This window comes from Canis lupus, chromosome 29 (genome assembly GCF_003254725.2).
Source record: "Canis lupus dingo isolate Sandy chromosome 29, ASM325472v2, whole genome shotgun sequence".
Taxonomy (NCBI): Eukaryota; Metazoa; Chordata; class Mammalia; order Carnivora; family Canidae; genus Canis; species Canis lupus.
In genome coordinates this window covers 7,673,364-7,698,914 of record NC_064271.1, presented here as the reverse complement: position 1 = coordinate 7,698,914, position 25,551 = coordinate 7,673,364, and the positions used below count along the sequence as shown (strand labels likewise).

The following is a 25,551-nucleotide window of genomic DNA, read 5'->3' as shown; positions in this document are numbered from 1 at the left end:
GGTCGGGCTGTAACCGGAGATCCCGGGCGGCGGGTCCCGAGGCGCGCACGCGCAGACGCGGCCCGAGGGCTCGACGTGGGCGTCAGCGGGCGAGGGCGCGCCGTGCGGGCTGGAGTTGCACGGCCTCCTAAAGATGTCTCCCGGAAGGCTACGTGATGATGCTGAGCGCACGAAGATGCACTTCTGTGCGCGCAGGGGGCACGGGCACGCCGCAGCGGGGCGCAGTGAGCCCGGGCACAGGCCGCCTCGGCGGGACGGCCGGCCACGTGCTTCCCCGCGCCCGGGAGGCTGCGCGCCGACCCCAGGGCCGGGAGGCCTCGGGCAGCTCGCCCACGGCGTCCTCGTGCCCGCCGCCTGCGCACGGCCGCGCGGGACGGCGCCCTCCCGAGCCCCGGAGCCGAGGAAGACCCTGCGCGAGCCGCGAGGTTGTCTCCCGCGAGCCGCGCTCCTCCCCGTCTGCCGCTGAAGCGGAGTTCAGCGCGCTGCCCCGCCGCTGTCCGCCGCCGCCGCCGCCGCCGCCCCGCCGCCGCCACAGCTGCGGATGCGTACGCCGAGCCTTGCCTGAAACCCACGCAGCTCCCCACAGGCGTGCTGCCAGGCGGAGCAGAAAACGGAAAGCCTTTAAGAACCGGAGAGCCTTCTGCTCCTCACCGGGTGCCCCCAGTCTGGTTCATTTGCACTTCTAGGAGACAGTGCCTACCCTGTCATTAACGAATATTCTTTGCCTTTATTTGCTATGACGAGATGACTGCATTTGATCAGATAAATGTTGACCCTCTGCATTCCTAGTATATAACAATAAGGCAATATACTCTTAACATATCTAACCTCAAATAAAATTTAAGTTAGAAGACCAGTCAGACTTCGGTTTAGCTTAAGTAATGAGTCACTTCAGCCCTAGCAGGGTACGCTTTTTTATTTTTTTTAAGAATTTTTATTTATTTATTCATAGAAACAGAGAGAGGGGCAGAGACACAGGCAGAAGGAGAAGCAGGCTCCACGCAACAAGCCTGACGCGGGACTCGATCCCGGGTCTCCAGGATCACACCCCGGGCTGCAGGCGGCGCTAAACCGCTGCGCCACCGGGGCCGCCCAGCAGGGTACGCTTTGACACCGTCTTAACAAATCTGTTTCTTACAGCATAAGCCCATATACACTTTATGAGTTTCATAAATGATAATTAGCAATTAGGAATTACTTATCATGTCCTGATCTAAGTATTTGCTGTGAATACTGACAGCAGTCCTCAGGCAGATTTTCCTCGTCTTACAGATAAGGAAACTGAAGGATAGTAAGAAACCCAGGCAATCTGGCCCCAGAGGCTGTTTTAAAATGGATATTCAACGAAATACTCTTGAGCAGATTGGCAGATGCTAGATATAATGAACTTGGGGCTTGTGAATGTAGAGTGCCACATTTTCATTAATACCTTGTATCTTATATAAGTAATAAAATCAACCTTTGTAAAATGAATTACCTATGCTCTTAGCTTAAACATAAAGATTATATAACAAGTCACATCATTTTGCAAAGAAGGTTATGACACTCTTTTGATCAATATAGCATTCCTAATACCATAAAAGTTTCGGAGACCTAAATTATAATGCCAACTATGTGATGACTATTAAATAAATTTTGTAATAGACTTACTGTAGAATATAATTTTATTACTTTCTTATTTTACTCTCTTCACTGTCATTCTTTTATATTTTGGTTTTGATTCAACTGCCTTTCTACTAATATATTTTATAATATACATTTTTAGACTTTCTTTATTTGTACAGGGCTCCCGAACTTTTATTCCAAAATTAAAAAGTTTATTATTATCCTAATTTCTTAACTGAAAAAAAAAAAAACCAAGGCTCAAACAGATTAAATATTACACACAATATCTAAGGCAGATGGGTAGTATAGACTAGAAATCCTACCCTAGGGCCCAACAGACTTCAAATGGTTTATGTAAATGGCTTGTGTTTATTCACATATCTTCTCAGAATCAATATATCTCAGAAACAGACCTCTTTTATAAAAATGAAGGTGGTTAAACATCACCTATATGCTAAGTACAATAAGTTAAAACAGAATTTTACCAATTTTTTAAAAATATGGATCCTAACACCTTCCTATGTTTTTTAATCAACAGGTTAGTATTATTGGTCTTTTCCTCAAATATGGAATGCAAATTAGTGGGAGGTGGGGAGTTATAAAAACTAGAAAGAAAGAACTTATGGTTGAGTAGCAAGACTCATTTATTTTTAACATCTGGGTTTCCACATTATATATAGGCAGTGGTGATTCTGTGCCATTTTTATTCGGATTTTTCCTCTTCTAGGATTCTCTCATATTTGTTATTCTTTGAAGCTCTGATTATGGCTCTGAATCTGAATTTTTTTTCTCCCCCAACTCTGTTTCAAAACTTCTGTAACTCATTTGCCATGAAGTCTAAGATCTCTCTTGCAAGTGAGCTTACTGGGTGGGCCAAACTGCCATGGAACAGGACTGTTAGGAAGTCGATATGTTGCTAAGAAATCTTGCTAATTTGCTATATGAGCTGAATGGAGTGTCAGAGAATTTTCCTTTCCCCTGATGACCTTAGGAGGTGTATGTTTTGACCTGTATTAGTGATTGTATTTGGATCAATTACTTTAAGGTTACAATTTTTTATCCATATATGAATGTTGCACCTAATTATCCCCATAATCGGCTAAACAAATGTCAGCTGTTCGTATTTCAAATATTTCTGCCAATAACTGCTGGAAGTGATTTAATGCAGCTGGAGAATAACACTGACAATCATTATAGCCTGCAAAATGTGAAATAATTTCATTGCACTATATAGTCTCTTTAGTCTGAACACTGATCATGTTCAGTGGATGACACTTAAAAAAAAAGCTGTTTTTTTTTATAATTAAATAATAAATAATGGAAAAAGGGGGTGAGTCCACAGGCAGCTCACTGCTGTTTATCTGGCGAACTCTTCTGGGTGGAGAGCTTATTTTTATAAAAAGTCACTTTAAGTGTTGAAGGGAAATATTTTCATCTAAAAAGGAGGATTGTACTTCATTCAGACTGCTTCCGCTCATCTGATAAAAACCCTTGTGAGTAACAGCACAGACACGGCTCATTTGGGGAAAATGAAGGAAGAGGAGAAAAGCGCTGGGCGGAGCAAAGGAGGAGTCAGAGATGCTTCCAAACTCGTGGGACCCTCTTCTTTTGGTTTACCTGAGCCACTTTGGGGTCCACTTTGAAGGTGCCATGCCCTCACCTCTTTCCCGGCACAGTTACCTCCCCAGTGAGTTTTCTCCCTCGGTGGACTCGCGGCCCTGCAGCAGCCCTTCTGAGCTCCCAAGTAAAGCAGGGAAGCTCTTCCTGGGTGGCACTCCTCCCAGGGCTCCAAGGCTACCACGTCGGCTGGCCTGGTGCTCCATCGACTGGGAACAGGTGTGCTTCCTGCAGAGGCTGGGAGCTGGCGGGTTTGGCTCCGTGTACAAGGCGACTTACCATGGTGTTCTGGTGGCCATAAAACAAGTGAACAAGTGCACCAAGAACCGACTGGCATCCCAGCGCAGTTTCTGGGCTGAGCTCAACATCGCAAGGCTTCGCCATGATAACATCGTGCAGGTCGTGGCTGCAAGCACACGCACACCTGCGGGATTTAACAGCCTAGGCACCATAATCATGGAGTTTGGTGGCAATGTCACCTTACACCAAGTCATATACGGTGCCACAAGCTGCTCTGAGAAGGATGTGCAGCCTCACTGCTGTGCCGGAGAGCAATTAAATCTGGGAAAGTGTCTGCAGTATTCCCTAGATATTGTGAAAGGCCTGCTTTTCCTTCACTCACAAAACATTGTACACTTGGACCTGAAGCCGGCTAACATTCTGATCAGTGAGCAGGATGTCTGCAAAATTGGGGACTTCGGTTGCTCAGAGAAGCTGGAAGACGTGCTGTGCTTCCAGACTCCTCCCTACCCCCTGGGGGGCACCTACACCCACCGAGCTCCAGAGCTCCTGAAAGGAGAGATGATAACGCCAAAAGCTGACATCTACTCCTTTGCCATCACTCTTTGGCAAATGGCTACCAAGGAGGCGCCCTACTCAGGGGAGCGGCAGTACGTGCTCTACGCTGTGGTGGCCTATAATCTCCGTCCATCTCTGTCAGCAGCTGTCTTCACTGACTCCATCTCTGGGAAAAGACTTGAGAAGATCATCCAGTGCTGCTGGAGGGCCAGCGCTCTACAGCGGCCAAGTGCAGAACTCCTCCTGGTTGACCTTAACTCTTTAAGAGCTGAATTTGACTGACTCCATCCTGTACCCTCAAGATAAGCTTTGCCTGTGTTTCTATTCATTTTTAAAGAAGTGACCATGTAGAAAAAAACATATTTGCAGAACGGATTTTTAGAAAATAAAGTTATTTAAAACCCCTTTTGGTCTCAGATGCTCTTTCTAAGACAAATAGCACAGCTACAAATTTGGTAGTCAGCTGAATATTGTTAGTAACTAAACCTATTCCCTTATAGAGATATGCTTTGTTTTCATTGCAAGTGTGCTTAGTGCTATAGTTCTCTAGTATTGTACTTATTCAAATTTGCTATTGATGGAGCCAGCCTGTCCAAAATAGAGCTGCACTGTAAAGTGCCAAAATGTTCTATAAATTCAAATAATATGCTCTGTAACTCCTACCTAAATTTAAAGTATTAACATTTTATTTGCTCCCACACCAAACAAGTAAAAACTTTTGAAAGATATTAATTTTTTCCTGCTCCTCCCCCCAAAACTTCTCATTTGTAATGACCTTCACACATAAAATTCACCAACTGAGGCAAATCTATTTTTAAAGGAATAATATCTCAAATGATTTCTTATGATATTTTGAACTTGTACATGCCATGAGTAGAAACATTGTGCTAATATTCTTCCAAACTTGATCTCTTTTATCTATTTTTTGGACTCAGAAGTAGATGATAAAGCAAAGACTTTACATTACATGAGGGAAAAATGATGATCCTGAGGGACAGTAAAATTTAACATTTGGATGGAAGAGACCAGACAAGTAAAACCAGACTGCCCATTCTAGAAAATCAAGACAATGGTTGCCAGTACCTAAGATTTAAGAGAATGAAGTGACTGAGTTTTGTCATTAGGACCACTTTGACTTCCATTTAGCAACAATAGTTTCTGTGAATGGGGAGGGTAAGGCCATTGCAATGGACCAGACAAGTATGGCAAGGACTTGATGTAGAACCTGTACTTGGGCTGTAGAGGAAAAATGGAGGTAGCCGAAACTTTGAAAAGGGATAAGATATATGTTTTTGGATTTGGGGTTTGGTTTAGTTGTCTTAAGATGAAGAAAGTGAGTTTATTTGTAAATGAAGCAAGAAAAGACAAAGATAATTGATAAAATTTAAAAGTTATAAAATGAAAAGTAGTACCTAGGGAAAGACTAGAGCTTGGAGAGAAAGAGCATCTCTTCCCAGATGTGAGCAAAGGAGGATGGGACAACTGTCACTGAAGATAAGTTTTTACATAAGAAAAAGAGACACTGGGGAGATTCACATCTGTGAATTTCTATTTTGTTCCGTTAAGAGTGACTAAGAGTAGGAGGTCTACAAGGAGATCATGGTTTGGAACTGTTCTTGAGGGAAGCAAAAGGGAGCTGTCCATGACTACATAAAATATTGGTTCAGTGTTGCTAGCTCTGTCCATGTATCTTAGAGAACAAACCACCCATATACCAATGAATAATTTCCTCCTCTGTTCATTGTAGCAACAGGAGTTCATGTTGGAAAGTTTAAAATACAATAGCTCAAAAACAAAATTACAAATCAGTTTGTTCCACCAAGTGTGCTAAAATTCTAATTATGCTGAATATCTCATTAACTGTGAGCTGCATGAGAATCCCCTATTAAAAGCATTAAGGCCCGGAATTCACTTCCAGAATGAACACGGCTGCAGCTTAGATTCAAATATCTTCCCTTCTCTCCTGGAAACCAAAGAGGGAGGTGCTTTGTAAACTCCACAATCAGTGACACTAGAAGACACAGAAAATGTACAGATGCTGAAATGAATGCAGTGAGGCCAGATGACTGGACAGAGCCCATAGGAAAAAAGTGCAGGGAACAGCAGGGAATAGTTCAGGGGAGGACCTATCAGTGGCAGTGAAAGTCCTGGCAAACACAGATGTCCTAATGAGCAGATACACACTCAAGTGCAAAAGGTGAGGAAAGAACTCCTGCAGACAGGGCTGAGGTCAAACTGAGCTGAGCTTACAGGAATTGATAGAGAAAGAAGGAAGAGAATGTGTTGAGGAGGGTCTGGCCATGGCAGAGCTCAGAAAAGTGGAAGCAAAAATCCCCTTCTGCACATGAGAGGGTCATTCTGGGGGTGGGATCAGGCAATATAAGACAGGACAGGAGCCTCCTAAGCCTGGTTTGTTTGGAGAGAGAAAAAGGTGAGGTTGCCTGGAGAAACCCACAGAAATGCTATACTTGAAGGAAACAAATACGGTCTTTGGGGTCACAGAGAAAGGAAGCCTTTGAGCTGTGGGAAGACTGCTCTGATGGGAGGCAGAGTAAGCATGTAGACTGCTTCACCCATAATATTAACAGTCATAGGAAATTAGACGAACTAGACGAACCAAGTCAGAGGTAAAGGCATATTCAACAGTACAATGTATTAAATATATACTATTAACTTAAATTGGGGCAGAGAAGGAGAGAGGGAAACAGATATAAGCTGTCAATGTTATTATTTTCACAGAAATAAGCTTACAGATATCATATAGGATTAAAGAAATTATATACAGTTAAATAATTGAACAAAAATATAATAAACACCCTTCCTCAAAATCAGAACCACCAAAACAAAACACAAAGGCGAAAAGAACCAAGCACAGAATGCAAGACAGCAACATAAACTATAGAAACAAAATAACATAAAATGTGAGAATTAAGATCAAACTTATCTGTCATTATCAATAAATGTAAGTGGCTTAATTCATCCATTAAAAGAAAATCTTTGTATTGTAAGACATAGTTCTTTGTTAAAAGCACAGACAAAAATATACCAACTAAGTGCAAACCAAAAATAGGAGCCACAATTTTATAAGAGAAAATGGAATTGAAGCCAAAGAAGGATACTGAACAATGTCAAAGAATATAACTCACACGAAAGAAACAAAAGTTAGAAATGACTGTGAACCAAAAAACACAGTAACAATTTTCATGGACCAGAAATAACAAGCAGTATAAGAACAAATTGAAACACTATCCATAGGAGACTAACAGATTTGATGGGCACAAAATAAGGTATAATGTAGAAGACATTGACAAAATTAATAGAATACATCTAGTTGTAACACATTCAAGACTGTAAAAAATAAATATAGCTTCTTTTCAAGTACCTGTGGAAAACTGATTTATACCATGAAGAAAACCTTAAATTCTCAAACCTAAAAAATAGTAAAGACAAATAAATTTGAAATTTTAACAAAATTTAAAAAGCTTTTTCTAGAAATTTTAAGACTTTTAAGTAACCGTGTATCAAAAGAAATGCTAGTCAAAATTGCAAGAACTCCAGAGAGCAAACAATAATGAAAGCACATATATTAGAACACAAAGGAAAACAATACAGTCAAAGAAAATTTGTAGTCTCAAGTAGTTATAACAACTAGAAGAATATATAATATTTTAGGAAACTATAATTTACAGAATCTGGCACCAATGAAGATAGAAAATCTAAACAGGCCAATTTCTACAGAATAAAGAAGGTTATCCAATCCTTCCCCCTCCCACCCTGTGAGGCATAAGACACAAAGTTCCACTGACTTCTGGCAAACCTTAAGGACTAGGTAATCTCAGTGCTACTTAAATTAGAAGAAAAACTTCCAAATTCTTTTTGAGAATAACACATTGAAGCCTGATGAAGACTGCTTTAAAAAGAAACTACAGACTAGCCTTATTTATAACTATCAGTGTAAAGGTTCTAAATAAAACATTAGCAAGCAGAATCCAATATCCATCTATCTATGTATCTATATATCCATCCATCCATCCATCCACCCATCCATCCATCCATTTATTAGAGAGGGAGAGAGGCAGGGAGAGGCAGAGGGAAAAGGAAAGAGAAAATCTTATGCAGGCTCCACACTTAGCACAGAGCCTGATATGGAGCTCAATCTCACAATCCTGAGATAATGACCTGAGTCAAAATCAAGAGTGGACACTTAACCAGTTGAGGCACCAAGGTGCCCCACCAACAGTTAATTTTAAAAATCATTCACAAATGGATGGTCAGCAAACATGAATGATAAATAAATGTGGATTTATCCCAAGATGCAAGGATGGTTCAGTATTTAAAAACCTATTAATTCATCATATTAATTGGTCAAAAGAAAAAATAAGAATATATACTAAGAAGATATTTGATAAAATTAGACATTCATTCCCAATTCTTAAAAAGAGGCTAAAAAAAGAACCCTTAATATTTTTAAAAACATTCTACATACCAATGTCAATTTCTTAGTTTTTATAAATGTATCATGATTATATGTTAACATTAAGGAAAGCTGGGTGAAAGGTATACAAGAATTATCTGTACTATCTTTGCAACTTTTCTACATATCTAAAATTTTTTCAAAATAAAAAGTTAAACATCGTAAATTGCACACATTTCAACCCATTAATAGCCACCATCTCAATAGGTAGTCACTGGAGACATTCCCACTAAAACCAAGCATAACCTAAGTAGTACACTACTGTCCTACTACTTAACACTTTGTCAATGAAATTAGAAAAAAGCAGGAAATTTAGGGTCTAATAATTGGAAAAACAGGAAAAACTGTTTACAGATTCCATTTTTCAGGATGTATAACTGAAAATAAAAAGAATAGAAAAACTAATGAGTAATGAAAAGACTATGTAAAGTAGCACTATATAAAATTAACATGAGGCATATGAACTATATTTCAATAATAAAATTAATATGAGTCAATAGACTTCAAATATGTAAACAATTTTTTAAAATCCTGACTTTATAAAATAGGATTCCTTTTACAATAGCAATGAAAAAAAGAAAATATTCTCCCTCACACATCCATGGCCTGCTGGGTTGGTGATACTATGGCCAGAAGATGGGATATTTGGCCAGTGTGGGCAGAATATTAGCTGTATACATGGGGGTTGAAGCAGTAAATATATTGAAGATAATGGGAATCATGTCTTGCAAATGTTGGAGAAGGGGCTATAAGTACAGAATGGAGGAAATCTATAATAAATTATATTCTGTTGGATTAAAGTAGGAGGTATCAGTGTGTGAACTCAGTTTTTAACAGAGACAGATGGCTAGAGAGATACAGATATGTATACATGCACATATATGTATTTCCTAGGTCTATCCTCTGAGAGGGTCTGTTTTGAAGCAGACTTTAGCATCAGATTTTAGTTTGTGAATTCTGAATTTTTAGTTACTAAATTCTTAATTATTCAAGAGAGAAGGAAGCCAGGGAGGGCTTCTTAGAGAAATGACTGATTCCCAAGCAGGGAAAACTTAAAATAGACCCAAAACACCATCTGCCCCAAATTAAGAAAGTACTCTAGGAATGAGAGGGACATGTCAAAAGGACACAGGATATATAGGTCTCCACTGGCCAAACCTAAGACTATTTGAGCATTAAAATGGATGACTGGCAAAATTTGAATAGTCTCTAGATTAGATGATAGTATTATATCAATTTCTTGATTTCCATAGTTATACTGCAGCTATGTTGCAGCATGTCCTTGTTTTAGAAAATACTCATTGAAATACTAAAAGGGCAATGAGTTGTCAATGTCTGTAACTTACTCTCAATTGGTTCAAAATTAAAAATAATTATAAATATATATAAAGACAATGATAAGGTAAATGTGGTCAAATTTAACTATTAGAATCTTTGTTGATTAAAAAAATCATTGTTGATGAGAATTTGGGGGACTTTTGTGTCATTCTTGCAACTCTTCTATAAGTTTAGAATTATTTCAAAATAAAACAATTAAAATAAAAAGAAAATAGGCAGGTATAAGCTTAGTAAAAACGTGCAAAATCTTTACGGGGAAGACTTTAAAAAGTACTTCAAAGCATCAAACAAAATGAAGACCTACTATGAAGGTGACTATTCTTCCTAAATTAATTTATAACTAAAATGATTCCAATTTTCAGTATATGTGTGTGTATATCTCCAACTGAAAATCAGACAAGCTGACTCTAAAATTTATATGGAAAAAAAGAGTCAGAAAATTCCAGAAGAAGATGAGCAATAAGGAAGTACTAACCCTATTAAACATTAATATGTAGTATAAAATCTAAGTAATAAAAATATTGTGGTATCATGTATGAATACACAGACCATTCAAACAGAAAAAATATCCAAAGAAGACTCAAACACATATGGGAATTTGGTATACAGTAAAGATGGTTCCTTAAATCAGTGGAGAAAAGATGGACTTTTCAATGATTTTATGTTGGGACACCTATGTGGCCGACTGGAACCAAAATTAATTAGGTCTAGATCTCACACTATACGGATATATTCTCGATGAGTCTAAGATTTAAGAGTAAAAAATGAACTAATGAGAGCTACCAGGGGTAAGAAAAGAAAAAAAAAAGACTAAATTCCTTTATAACATTAGAATGAGAAAGTCTTTCCAAAGCCATGAAAGGAATAATTGGTATTCTCAACTACAAAAAGAAGGAACACCTGCCTCAGAGCCGACCCAGGTCCTGAACCTGTTCTTCAAATTCTTCTACGTTTAACTTCCAGGATTTGAAACACACAATCACAGGCTATACATTTCAGTTTTATGTCCTATTGGATTAAGTTTTTTTTTAATGTTTTTATAGTAGTCCTTTGGGGAAGAATCCCATAATATCTAAAATTATTGGCAAAATTAAATGTATTTTACATAATTGAAAGTTTTTGGAATGTTTGACAAGACTTTTTTTGTATATTTTTTATTGGAGTTCAATTTGCCAACATATAGCATAACACCCAGTGCTCATCCCATTAAGTGCCCCACTCAGTGCCAGTTGTTTGACAAGTCACTGAAAGGAGTGATGAGTAAACGTTTAGGCCAAGATAATTTATTTGAATAAATCTTTCAAAAACCTTACTTTGCAATGCTGTTAATAGATTTCTGTGTTTTTTTTAAAAATTGGTTTTGTTTTGCTGAGAGCATAGCTATCTGTTTTTATTACAAAACAATAATAGTAATAAAAGGCAAATTCTTAAACATGCGGAAAAATTAACAATATAGAGAAGGTCAAAAGAGAAATAACAAACTGGGAGGAAAGTATCTGTACTTCAAACCACAGCAAAGAGCTAATCTCCCTAACAGAAAAAGAGCTCTCAGAATTTAATAAGGAAAAAAAACAAAGGATGAATGATCAGTTCATTGCAACAGAAACATGAATAGTCCTTAAATATATGAGAATTCCTAATTAAAGCTACTTTGTGATACCATTTTCCATTATAGAAATTGAAAATAAATCACCGAAATAAGATTGACAGATATCATTGGTGAGGTACAGGGCAATAGGTCCTCTCACATATTGCTAGTGGAAGTACAAATTGTAATAAATTTCATGGAAAGTAATTTGGTTGCAACTATTAAAATTACAAAATCATTTCCCCTGTGATCCAGTAATCCTATTTCTGGAAATGTATCCTCTGGATATACTCATAGGTATATGAACAAGCTTATTCATTGTAGCATTTTTCTAGTAGCAAAAGTTTAGAAGCAAGTCAAGCACCTTTCAATAAGAACAGGTTAGGTTATGATACATCCATATAATAAAATACTATGCATGTGAACAAAAAGAACAAACCTTTTACTGTTACTGAGAAATCTGCATAGTGTATTTTTAAATTCAAAGCAAGGTGTAAGTAACAAATGCAGTATTCCGCACTATACTTTCTTTTGTGAAAGAAAGAAAGAAAATAAGAATTTAATATTAATATTTCTTTGTATTTGTATAGGAATTCTAGAAGGAAAAATAAAATAAGAGCTATTATCTGTAGAAGGAAAAGAGATGGATGGAACAGGAATGGTAATGAGAGATTTGCTGTATATCTTTTCTGTTAATTTGATATTTGAACCATATCAATGCATTGCCTATTCAAAAATAGTAACATTCAATAATAACAATATTTAAAAATAAAATCAAATCTCAATCTGTACAAGTTTGCCTTAAACCACCTTGAATCCCCTCACCTAATCCCCTCCCTTCATCCAGCTTCCCTCAAGCCAATGAAATTCTGGCAAACATGCTTTTAACTGTGCCAGGAAATTCATTTCTTTCTGATCTTTCTCAGACTCAAAGCAGAGAGCAGCTGCCAGGGCCATGGCCTCTGAAGGAAGACTAAAGCTCACTTAGGTTAAGTTACATCCTCTGATAAACATTTCCATCACACTGCATCTCCACAGCATCCATCATTCTTGTAATTACTATCTTTACTGCTTAGAAAAATCATCAACATCAGAGCTAAACTCTGTTGAGAGCACTATGTACCAGGAACTGAAAGTGTTTTACATAGATATCAAATTAAATCCTTACAACTAATCTTAACTTATTATTATTATTATTATTATTATTATTATTATTATTATTATTCCTATATTTACTGCTATCTCCTTGTTAAATATTGAGGAGACAGACAAGGAGATTAAGAACTTACTAGGGTCATATTGCTAAATGATAGGGCCAAAACCCATGTCCTTAACCATTTCACTCCAGCACCTAGGATGGTGGTAGTAGCAGGGAATAGCTATTCGTAGCTTTGTTATTTCAAATGTTTAAAGAATTTATTTTATCTAATTCATAAAAATCAACCAATAAAATTACTATTTAAGGCATTTCTTTATACAAATAGTAGAATAGTGCAGTTGAGAATGATTTTTAAAAGGAAATAGAAAAGATATCTGAGAACTATATGGTGCCCAAGGCTGAAAAAAAATAGTTATGGTCTGTACTTACTCCTTCCCTTCATATAAATCTGCTTTCCTTCATATAAATATGATAATAAAAACCATTCTTATCCATGTATTCACACATTCATCAAGGCTATATTTCATAATCCAATATATCCTCAGCACCATGGCAGGAACAGCATGAGAAAGCCCAAGGCACAAACAGAGACCCAGGAATTGATATTACATTCTAGCTGAAGAGGTCATGTAATACTATATTTAAAATTTTGTGGATAATGATTTCATTATTGGTATATTAAATACATTTCCAAAATTTAAAATTGCCTGACCATCCTTGAAAATTTTGGAACTTCCAGTGAATGATGAAGGGCAAAGCATAGTCATTTATCTCTCTCTTTTCCTTCCTAAAGCTCCATATGTGACAGATTAATTTTTTAAAGCATTAACTCACAAGGGCAAAGAGAATAAGAGATGAACAAATAAGAGGAGTAAGAGGAACAAAATCTTAGAAGCTGGCAAGTTCAGTATGCCTGAGCAGCAATAGGGAATATTAGATACAACCTGAGTAGTACCATAAAATGCCAAAAGGTCTTAGTGTTGGTTATTTAAGTTCACAGAGTCTGGCAACTGAGCTAATACTCTGTAGGTAGAGAAGAATAAATAGTTCAAGAAAATATACCCCAAGATACTGACAGTAGAGGTTCCCCAGTAAAACAGCCAGAATAACCTACAGTGAGTCTTTTATTTTTAAGGTTCCATCCACATATACAAAATTACCAATCAGCTTTTTAGTGCCCTACTATTAAATAGTAGCAGACAGTTCAGCTTATTTTTTTTTAAGCTCAGCTTATTTTTAAAGAATGTCTTGAATATGAAAGAATAAGATCAAAAAACCTTAACTATCTTCACAGATGTATAAAAGGAGCTATCAGCAACATGGAAAAAAAGGGTTTTATTTTTTTAAAAGCCTAAAAAATAATAAAGAGCTCTTGGAAATTAGAGCTATGATAACATAAATGAAAAATTCATTCAAAAAACTAATACATGAAGAGAAATAAATCTCTCAGAAAATAGAGAAAGAGTAAAGCAAATTAAAAATAGCAAGACAAGGCAATGAATAGTCAGTCTGAGAAGTCTAATATCCAAATAATAGAAGTTCCAAGAAGAGGAAATATGGAAAACAGAAGATTATCAACAATTTACAAGAGAGTTTTCAGACTGAAAAGATGCAGAATTGATTGCCCAGACAAAAAAATGAAAACAAACTCCATGAAGGCATATTACCATAAAATTTTATAACAGTAGGGAAGGGACAATGAGAAAATCCTAAAAGCTCCTCCCCCACCCCAAAAAAAGTCACATACAAAAGATAAAGATCCTAAAAGACAATAAAGGCTGCCACCTCCAAAAAAATTTTTTTTAATTTTTATTTATTTATGATAGTCACACACACAGAGAGAGAGGCAGAGACATAGGTAGAGGGAGAAGCAGGCTCCATGCACCAGGAGCCTGACGTGGGATTCGATCCCAGGTCTCCAGGATCGTGCCCTGGGCCAAAGGCAGGCGCCAAACCGCTGTGCCACCCAGGGATCCCAGGCTGCCACCTCCAAAATTCTGAGGGAAAACCATCTCCAACTTACAATTCTATACCCAGCCAAACTATCGAGGGATGTGTATTGACTGAAATCCTTTCCAAACATGAAACATCTCAAAAATTTATTTCTGTGTACCCTTTCTCAGGAAACTACTTGTGGAGGTATTCCACCAAAGCAAAAGTATATTTAAAAAAAAAATATATATATATATACACACACACACATATATATGTGATCCAAGAAATAGATACAACTCAATAGACAGACACAGAGAAACTCCAAGGATGATGGTGACTGAAGATCACAAGCTGTCAATCATGCAGTGACATATTACAGCAGATCTGAAGACTCAAGAAGATAAAAATAATGAATATCTGTGTTTGAATACATTGAAAAGAACATGCCCACAATTTGAGGAGAGTTTGGGTTCAAGTGATGAGTATAAGAGAAAACAAAGCAAATGAAACAAAAAATTTATTTACTTCAGGAGACAAAAATAGTTGGGCAATACAAGAAAAGCAAATATAGCAAAACCAATGATTCAGTTCAAAATAGCCTTATGTAGCTATAACAATGCAATACTGTATGTTGATCTAGCCAAAGTTATAACAATGAAGGAGGGGCCAATGGAGGGGAATTTTGACTATATGTACTGGAGATAGGAGTGGAAAAAAACCGAAATCCTAGTCTTCTGAAGACAGAAGTCAATAGGTAATTCCCAAACTAAGGGGAAAAAAATCAAGAAATGTCTACATAAGTATACTACTTCCAGGCACAGGCACAGATATCAAAACCAATAGCAAAAGGGAGTTGAAAATGGTTGCAAGACTCGAAGAGTTGGTGTAGCATCCTAGAGACCTTTTCAAATTTTTTTGCAACTGTTTGACTCATGATGTTCATGTGTAACTGATGAAGAGTAAAACTAAATTTGAGAAAGAAAAAGAAAATGAGTCCGTGGGTGTGTCTCAGGAAAAGGTGGATGATAAGGAAATATTTTAATGTGCTTCCTCTCTGAAATGAGTTTTAAGAAACAAAATCAAAGTAACTAAACTAAATATTCTCTTTGATTACTGTGATACATGTGAATCAACTCACTATGTGAAATCCATACTTACTTTATAATAGCATGATGAAATACTACAGGTTCCCTCAAAAGGGGAAAAGCCTAAAAGAAGGAACAAGCCACCCATTCAGCTAAGGAAAGCAGAAGCAGCAGACTGAAGTAAAGCAAGACAGCTTCCTGAACACTGCTGAATAGGGCATCAAATTACAAAGAGGAAAACCTAAAGGTCTATGGAATAATAGAGTACAGCCAGAAGAAATTTAAAGGGAAAGGAGAGAAAAACTTGACAGAATAATGGCAGCCAAAGCCAGAAGCAAATCCCTTTACAGAGGAGTCAAGTTACAGAATTTCCCTGACTTCAGAACAGGAAGTCGATTTTCCCCTTTTCAGGAACGGTGAATCATATTAGAACACACTGTACAGTCAGTCTGACCAAACATTTGTCAAACATTGAGTAATCTTTACTGAAGTCCTTAAGAAATGGTGATTCTGCCACAGTCTGAAGAATAAACTATTGGAAAAAAAAAAAGACAGGAAAATAACCTGTTTTCTCCCCTATTTCTCAAACAAATGTCATGACAGGGCCACACTGGTCTACTATAGGTAGATCATATAACTACCATTAATTGTCTACTGTGTATCTTTCCAAAATTACTTCAGAATTTCCTGCTATTAACTTGAGCTAGAATTACCTATCACAAGGACAATTCTGTTTCTATGACAAAATCGACTGAACTCAGGCTTGAGTATGTAATTCATGGATTGTTCAGGATCTGTCTTCTGGATTTCTTGCTGTCCCTATTTTGGCCATTCTGGCACTCAGCACTCTTACTAGGATGTTAAGAGACATTCAATGGTTTATTTTCTAACAGGTCTGTTATTCAGTATTGGCTTTAATTAGATTTGAAGAATACTTTTAGAGTTCATTTGTATCCTCTCCACCTCCTTATTTTATAGATTCCTCCTTAGGCAATAAAAATTCAATTTTAAACAGCTGGATTTTTTTTAACTCTTTAATGAGATCCTGGAGTGAGACCTATAGTTGGAACTCACAACTGCAGGCATCGGTGGAGGTAGCAGGATGGCCAGCTTGGGATGTTGTTTGTACAAAGCCTCAAGGACTTTATGGAAGAGGTCACTGAGAAGTTGGGGCCAATGGTTGCCCCCCACATACACACCATCCCTCCACCTCTCCCCATCAAAAATATAAAAAGACAACCAGGAAATAATGGCAGTTCCACAACTGAGGAGGAGTTATTCAAATGGAAAGGAAATTTACTCTGAAAAGAGTATCCGGGCAAGGAGGTTAAGCTACCTTAGGGGCTACCAGTGGGGAGGGTGGACGGGTCCTTTGAACTGAAATCAGAACAATTAAAATAAAAAGAGGCGCCTGGGATGCTGCTAGCCAACAGCTAGGGTAGTCTTCCTGATTCTACCACAGTAGAGGTCGCAGGGGTCCACAGGGGCAGCAGCCCCTGGGGAGTTGTTAGGACACCAGCACGGGAACAAGCTCCTATCTCTGAGAAGAGGGAAGGAGGGGGCCACCCATCTTTCCTGCCTCTGGCTTGGATGCTGCAGCCCAAGGAAACAGAGGCTGCTTAGTGAGTCTTCTGTCTGGGAAAGTGGAGGAAACCAAAGAGTGAGTAAGTCATGTTTCTTGTTTTAAAGGAGCTTTTAGCCTACCACCAACAGTTTTACTAAAACTATAGGTTTTTTTTAAATAAATACTTTACATACCACACATCAAAATCATTTCCAGATGGATTAGAGGAGCATCTGTAAAACTGAAGGAAGACAGAATTGAATAGTTTATATAAATTTGAAGGAGGGCGCAATTTCTAAACTTTTCTAAAAGCAAGGTAAAAAACCATAAACATTACCACATTTAATTACATAAAAATGATAATTTCTAGATATTAAAATAAAACAAATACAGACAATGAGCTGAGAAAATATTTGGTTAAAATATGACATCAGGTTAATACTTTTTCTATAACAAATACATACTAATAAACATGAAATATCACTGTGCTCTAATAAAATAATGCACAAATCTTGAAAAGTCAATTCACAAAAAAAAAAAAAACCACATTTAGGAGACAGATACGAAAAATGGGAAAATGTTAATCTCACAAGTGCTTGAAGAGATGCAAATTAAAAATAGGGTTTTAAAAAATTGACACATACACAAAATTCTTTTTTTTAAAAGATTTTATTTATTTTTATTTATTTTATTTTATTTATTTTTCAAAGCAATCTACACGTTCAACACAATCCCTATCAAAATCCCAATGACAATTTTCAGAAATGGAAAAAGTCATCCTAAAATCCATACAGAATTTCAAGAGGCCCCAAATAACCCAAACAATTTTGATTAAAGTAGAACAAAGTTGAAGGCTTCACACTTCCAGATTCAAAATATACTACAAAGCCACAGTAATCAGCAGTGTGCTACTGGCATAGATGGACAAGCAGACCAATAGATTAAAATAAAGAGCCCAGAAATAAACTCTCAAATATACAGTCAAATGATCTTTAACAAGAGTGCCAATTAGAAAAGAACAGTCTCTTCAACAAATGGTTCTGAGCAAAGAAGATATGCAAAAGAATGAAGTTAGACTCTTACCTTACTCTTATGCAAATATTAACTCAAAATGGATTAAAGACCTAAACATAAGACCTAGAACTATAAAACTTCTAGGAGAAAAAATAGGGGGAAAGCTTCATGATATTGAACTTGGCAATGATTTCTTGGATATGATACCAAAGGTACAAGCAATAAAAGTAACAACAGACAAATGGGACTATATTAAACTTAAAAACATTTGCACTCAAAGGAAACAGAGTGAAAAGACAACCTAGAGAATGGAAGAAAATATTTACAAATCATATATCTGACAATGGGTTGATATGTAGAATATGTAACACTCATACAACTCAAAGACTAAACTCAAATAACCTGACTTAAACATGGACAGAGGACTTAAATGGATGTTTGCTCCAAAGAAGACATACAGATGGACAAAAGCATATGAGAAGATTGCTCAATGTCACTAATCATCAGAGAAATGTAAACTAAAATCAAAATGAGATATCACCTAACATCCATAGGAGGGCTATTATCAAAAATAAATAAATAAATAAATAGATAGATAGATAGATAGATAGATAGATAGATAGATAAATTTAAAAAGCTGAGGATTTAAAAAGTGGAGAAATTAGAACCCTTGTGCACTGCTGGTGGGATTGTAAAATAGTGCAGGCTTTATGGGAAACAGTATGGATGAATCTCATAATTTTAAAAGTAGAAGTACCTACCCTACAATACAGCAATCCCACTTTTGGGTATATATTCAAAAAATTAAAAGGAGGGTCTCAAAGACATACTGCACAATGATGTTCATCGCAACATTAGTCACAATAGCCAAGAAGTGAAAACAACCCAAAAGTCCATAAACAGATGAATGGATAAATAAATATTAAAAAAATAAATAATAAATAAATAAATAAATAAATAAATAAATAAATACACAAAATGTGGCATATATATATATGCAGTGAAATATTATTCAACCTTAAAAAGGAAGGAAATCTGGCAATATGCTATGACAATGATGAAGTTTAAGAACATTATGGCAACAGCCAGCCATAAAAAAGATGAATACTGTACAATTACACTTACATGAGGTATCTCAAATTGTCAAATTCATAGAAACAGAAATTAGAATGTGATTAACAGGGGCTGGGAAAGGAGGAAAAGGAGTTGTTAATAAATACAGAGTTTCAAATTTTCAAGATAAAAAAGTTCTGGAGATCCTTTCATAACAATATGAATACACCTAACACTACTGAACTATACGCTTAATGCTTTACGTGGTAAATTTTATGGCTTTTTTACCACAATAAAAAATTAAGTTGGAACGCCTGGGTGGCTCAGCAGTTGAGCACCTGCCTTTGGCTCAGGGCGTGATCCCACAGTCCCAGGATCGAGTCCCACATCGAGCTCCCTGCATGAAGCCTGCTTCTCCCTCTGCCTGTGTCTCTGCCTCTCTCTCTCTCTCTCTGTGTGTGTGTGTCTCTCGTTAATAAATAAATAAATAATCTTAAAAAATAAGTTAAAAAATATAATAAAATTAAATAAATGGCTTATGTACCCACATGCTTCCATTTAAACTAAGTTTTTCAAAGAGTAGTTCTCACTTCAAACCACGCTGATACTGTCTTGAAACATCTCATATCAAGATCACTCCACTGCATGGTTTCAGATTCTCATTGTACCTAATCCTTAAGAAACTACCACTTAGCCAGTGTAAGTGCATCAAAGAAGAGTATCTACAAATATCTAAGTAGGTTATTAAAATCCTTTCCCTTTTCCAACTTCTTATCTGTGCTCACCAGAATTTCTACACATACTTCAACCACAGCAACATATTGTGACAGACTAAATGCAGAGGCAGATATGAAAATTGAGTTTCTTCTATGAAGTCAGACATTAAAGAGTTGAACAAAAATAGAAAAACAATGAAAATAGTTATTTTTCAAAAAATATGTTAACAATGAATAAGTTTGTTATTATTTTTTAAGAGATTAACAAATGTTTGTGGACTTCCTCATTTTTAGCCTCTAATATAACAAATACCAATAGACATAGTGCCACTTAAAAGCTCTTTGGGGTCTTCAATAATTTTTAAACATATAAAGAGTTACTAAGAATGGAAAGTTTGAGAAGCACTGTTCCAGAAAATTATAAATCACTAAAATTGATGCTGGAACAGAGGTATCAGGGAAAATTAATCACCATAGAAGAAATTATACTTTATAGTTACCTCTCACTAAAACATGCATTCTACCAAGTCTTACACATTACCATACTACTATATAAACTTTCCACAGCATGAAGGGAAGCTTCCAAATTTATTTGATGGCAGCATATAAATACACATACAGACACACATAATTTAAAAACAATCTCACTTGTAATATGTTTAAGAGAGATTCTTTCCAGGAATGCAAAAAAAGGCTCAATATTAAAAAACTTATTCACCATGTTAATAGATTTTTAAGATCTAAGAAAACCTGGGATCCCTGGGTGGCTCAGCAGTTTGGTGCCTGCCTTTGGCCCAGGGCGTGATCCTGAGGTCCCAGGATCGAGTCCCACATCAGGATCCCTGCATGGAGCCTGCTTCTCCCTCTGCCTGTGTCTCTGCCTCTGTGTGTGTGTGTTTCTCATGAATAAATAAAATCAAGAAAGAAAAGAAAAGAAAAGAAAAGAAAAGAAAAGAAAGAAAAGAAAAGAAAAGAAAGAAAAGAAACCAACCATGGGATAATTTTTAAAAATGATCTCAGAACATGGAGGGTCTTTCTTAGCAGTCAATTAATTTCTTGAGGAGTCCCATCAAGTGGGGTATAAACATGGAAAAGTTTTCTCTTCTAATTATTGGTTTCAACTGCATTGTGTCACTCATCTTTTCCCACCCCTTAATTAAAATCTAGGAAAGAATCAATGACTTTCTGGTAACTTCAGGTTATTGAACTCAGTCAAATTCAGTTTGAAACCCTAAACTGATCTAATTCAAAGCTTTGTCCTTGCTATCACCAATTAGACTTGTGCTTGAGTAAGGAAACTATAACATCTATATTCCAGATAGGAGCACTCTTGAGTGAAAGTTAGCACTAGTAATAGTAACATCTTGGTCATGATGTACTGAGGCTATCCTGGCCATAGCAGATGAATGGCCACCTGAGATCAAAGGACTTGAAATGAGGAGAGGGAGTCTCCTCTGCTATTTCAAGCCTCCTCCCTCTGGTGTTGGGTAGCCCAAAGGAGGGACAAAGGAAGCAGAAGCCATCTTGAATGTCTGGCAATATGTTGGTAATGAAGAGATATTCTCTGATCTGTTTATCTCCATGCAATAGCCTTTCAAAGTTGGAAGATCACATAGTCCAGCACCCTCCTTTTACAATGAGAAAACTGAGGCCCACATAGATAGGATGACTCATGAGAGATGGCTGCCCTAGCAGTGGACTTAAGCATGTCCTCAAAACTCCTATCAGTGTCCCCTTTGCTGCACTGCAGCTGCCTCTCCTACATGTGTTCATCAGACCCAGAACCAGGCCTTGGGAGGTACCTTAATACTTAAGGGGTGCCAGTGCTGAGGTCTCATCTGAAAGCTCGACCAAGGAGATATCTGCTTCCAAAATCACACAATTATTCAGTTCTTTGGGGGCTATTGGACTGAAAGCTGCAATTCATGCTGGCTGTTGACCACAGACTACCCTCATTCCCTTGCCTGGGGTCCTCTCCCTATAGCACCTCCCAACCTGTCAGCTTGGTTTTAACAAAGCTAGCAAGAGAGAAAGTCTGCCAGGAAGATGGAAGTCAGAACCCTACTCAATCTGACATCCCAGCACTTTTGCCAAATTCCAGCATTTAGAGCATCTTACACATGTCCACATTCAAGAGGAGGAGATTCCACAGGGGCATGAGTAACAGGTGGTGGAGATCTCTGTGGGGTTACATTTGGGCTGTCCACCACACAAGCAATGCAGCAGAATTGTGTCATGAAAGCCAGAGGTTTCAATCTTCTCATAAAGGGAGGCAAATGGCATTTTCTAAAAAGTTGTACCAATTCTATACAACATGAAAAGCACAACCTCAGGGGGAAATGATTGATAGGTAAATCTATCCCTGGCTCCCCTGCATGATATCAGGATCCCAAAAATCTGACCATGGGAGTCCTTTGCAGGTTCTCTGCTAAAACTAGGAAATGGCACTATGTGACAGGAGTAGACCAACTTTTCAAATTGCATTTCAAGAAACATTAGAATCTCTAGGCCTGCAGGCCTGGGAACATGAGAAAGGAAGAGGGGAAAGAAGTACTACAAGGCCTGGTGAATAGAACATTTCTACCCCTACAGAGAATTGTTTGAGCTCTGCAGTTAAATATGATCAAAAAATTATCAACCCAATGCATGTTCCATATGAATCATTCTCAATGAAAAGATCTGTGTCCCTAGTTCTGTTCCACTGCTCACTTTAGTGAAATGATTTTAATGAGCAAAACGAATTAACTGGCCTTGGGTATCTATAGGACTTCAAACCAAAAAAATGAAGAGTTAAAAAATAAGGATTCAACCTTACAAAGGACACATATTAGTAGCTCAATAAAATTTCTATCCTCAACTAAAGTAAAATACAGACAGCCTTGCTATGCTACTTTATCCAACATAATAGGATTTTACACCTCGCAGATGCGTACTACTACTACTAATGATAACAGTAAGAGCTAATATACAGTAAGAGACAAACAGTAAGAGACACCATAAGCACAGTGGCTAAGAGCACAAACTTTGGAGTTAGACTGCATAGGTTCAAACACCGGCTTTTCCTGTGACCTTGGGCAGGTCACCTAACCTCAGCTTTCTCATGCATAAAATATGAATAACAGCACTTACGCTCCAGGGTTGATGTGAGGATCAAACAAATGGATATTAATGCAGTAATATTAGTTAATACAGTAATAGTAATTAATTAATGCTGTCATGTACCCAGTACTGTTCAAGTCCTCACACGTAATCCTTGTAAACCACAAGGAATTGCCTCCACATTTCACTCCCCTATCAATACAACATGGGTAACCACAAGAGAAAGTTTTAAACTTTCTGGTTTTTATTGTTAAATTTCAGACTTTATTCTTAAATTTCAACACAAATTTATTTAGATAAAAACTCTGCAAATAAAATAATGTCTAAACAGACATTTGACACATTCATTTGAAATTTTGCTCTTTTTATTTTACTAATGTGTACCACGAATTAAGTAGTTTTTAAGCTGTTAATTTCCTTTTGTAAGGAATATGATGACACTGTCATTGCAGCAAAAGACCAGTAGATGGCTGTCCACAGAAAGGAACAAATACCTACAGTAAAAAGTTTTTATGAGATCGTTTTAAAAGACCTACAAAAATCAGAAAAGGAAGGCTATGAATGGAGATGTTGAAAACATAAAGTTTGCAATGGTCTTAAGAATATTTTTTAATTTTAAAATGAAACAGATATTTAAGTCCATCTTTCACAGTAAGATCTTCATTACACTGCTGGAGGAAGTATCTATTTGGGTATAACTTTGCCAGAGGCCAACTTACTTAACACCAAAAGTACTTACAATTTTACAATATGCATATCCCTTGATAAGCCATCAAAGGATACGTATATCTAGTAATTGATCTAAGGCATTAAGGATGGCATACTGTATTTTCTTCTTCTTTTGGATAAATTGTTAATTTTTACTTTTTCTCCAATATCTTACGTTATGTTAGAACATTACACTTTTAATGAAAATGTGGGGGCTACAGGAGCAGTTAAGTATTAATTTAAGAGAAAAATATAACAAACTGTCTGAACCAAACATAAATTTGAAAATTGTGATGCTTTCATTACATTTTTCTAACATTATCTCAACCAGCTGTTTCCTTCATTCTAGTCACATCCACAATTTTTTCCCATACATACTGGGCTACATTTAGCCTTTTTCTATACTGAAATTCTTTTCTATAGTCAAGGTAGTTAATTTGTCCACCATTTTCTCAAGTACTTGAAAGGAAAGGGAAACCTAAGAATAGCTGTACCAGATTTATTCCTAAAAAAATAAAAATAAAAAAATAAAAAAAATCACAAATATACTTCCCAAGCATTCCCTGGTAGCCATAGCAATAAGTTAAAGCCCGAAGTTACAGCGTCTCACTTGGGTTATAGCCAGTAAACTAAGAATGCAGGCTTTCAGTTTTTTTGCTGCAAATTCTACTAACAGGGTTTTTACAGCCAGATGACACTTAGAATAACTGAACCAAAAACAGAACTATTTCAATATTTCAATTAATTGTTAAGTGGCAGAAAAATCTAGTATACCTATTTTTGTGAGCCAAAGAGAGCCAGCGATTAGCTAAGCCCAATTATGACCAAATCGGTTAGTGCTATTATTTGATAAAAGTTTCAAGTATAATTTCCCTTCAAGGAACAGAAGAGGGAGGCTCCAGAAGGAGCCCTAAGGGGAGAGGTCAGATCTCCTCCATTCAGGGTTTCGTGTCCGGGCACACTAAGTCTTCTGCATTCACGCGCACCTGCAAAATAATGCGGTTATTCACTCTTCCTTCTGCCCTGTACCAAAACCAGCCTCTCCCGTCTCGTTCCACTTAACCCAGCGTCATCTTTCAGTTGTTCGTGTCCTCCTTACGCTCTCGCGCCTGTGTGGACCCAAGTCAGTGGACTACTCTTGGCTTCTCCACGACGCTGGGTCTCCCGCACTCGGTATCAGGGAGACCTTGGAGGGTCTCATCCCCACGGACCGGGGGTCGGGGGCCGGCGCGGGCGCCCGGGAGGGGCCGCGATGCTCCACCCGCGCCAGGGCAATCGCCTCGGAGGAGGAACGAACCCAGGGTCAGGGGCTTCCTAGAGACCGACCGGAGGCCTCTGCGCTCCGGGAAGCCAGCAGGCGAAGACTCACGGACGTGTGTTTCAGGCTACGAAGAGCAACTGCCGGCTGAAGCTTAAGACAACGCGCCCAGGTTGTCAGGCATCCTTCCTAACATCCACGGGGGTCGGACCCGGAACTAAGTCACCCACCTGCTCCGAGAACCAGCCGTTCGGTTTGTAGAGGAGGCAACGCCCGCACCGTCAAAACCGCAGGAGTCGTTTGGACTTTGCAGACGCCAGGGGCGGACGCGGCAGGCAGAGGAGCTTCTCAGGCTTTAGGTCGCCGCCTCCCTGCCCTCCCTCCCCTCCCTCCCTCCCAGGGGGCCAGAGGACCAGAGGACCAGGGAAACCGCGCCGGCGGGGACGCCCCCTCGCGGGGCGCTGTCTCCGCCGGACCGAAAGGGGGCGGCCGCAGCCGCACCGCGCGTTTCCCGCCAGCTCCACGGGTACTGCAGCCCCG

The 25,551-nt window shown here is 37.9% G+C and overlaps 1 protein-coding gene and 1 long non-coding RNA gene across 2 annotated transcripts; one reads left to right on the top strand and one right to left on the bottom strand.

The window, feature by feature from the left end:
• Positions 1–534: 534 nt before the first annotated feature.
• On the top strand, positions 535–4,425 carry MOS (MOS proto-oncogene, serine/threonine kinase). The gene has a single exon (XM_025477773.3). The coding sequence runs from the start codon at positions 3,184–3,186 to the stop codon at positions 4,300–4,302; it is 1,119 nt and encodes a 372-aa protein (XP_025333558.1). The 5' UTR covers positions 535–3,183; the 3' UTR covers positions 4,303–4,425.
• Positions 4,426–20,515: 16,090 nt separating this feature from the next.
• LOC112678471 (uncharacterized) lies at positions 20,516–25,539 on the bottom strand. The gene is made up of 2 exons (XR_003147600.3): positions 25,242–25,539; positions 20,516–24,739 (listed from the first exon to the last, which is right to left on the bottom strand). It is a non-coding gene; the product is annotated as an uncharacterized LOC112678471 (long non-coding RNA).
• Positions 25,540–25,551: the final 12 nt, after the last annotated feature.

Bases quoted from the DNA above. Each gene is read 5' to 3' on its own strand.
- MOS (XM_025477773.3), top strand. From the start codon at position 3,184: ATGCTTCCAAACTCGTGGGACCCTCTTCTTTTGGTTTACCTGAGCCAC.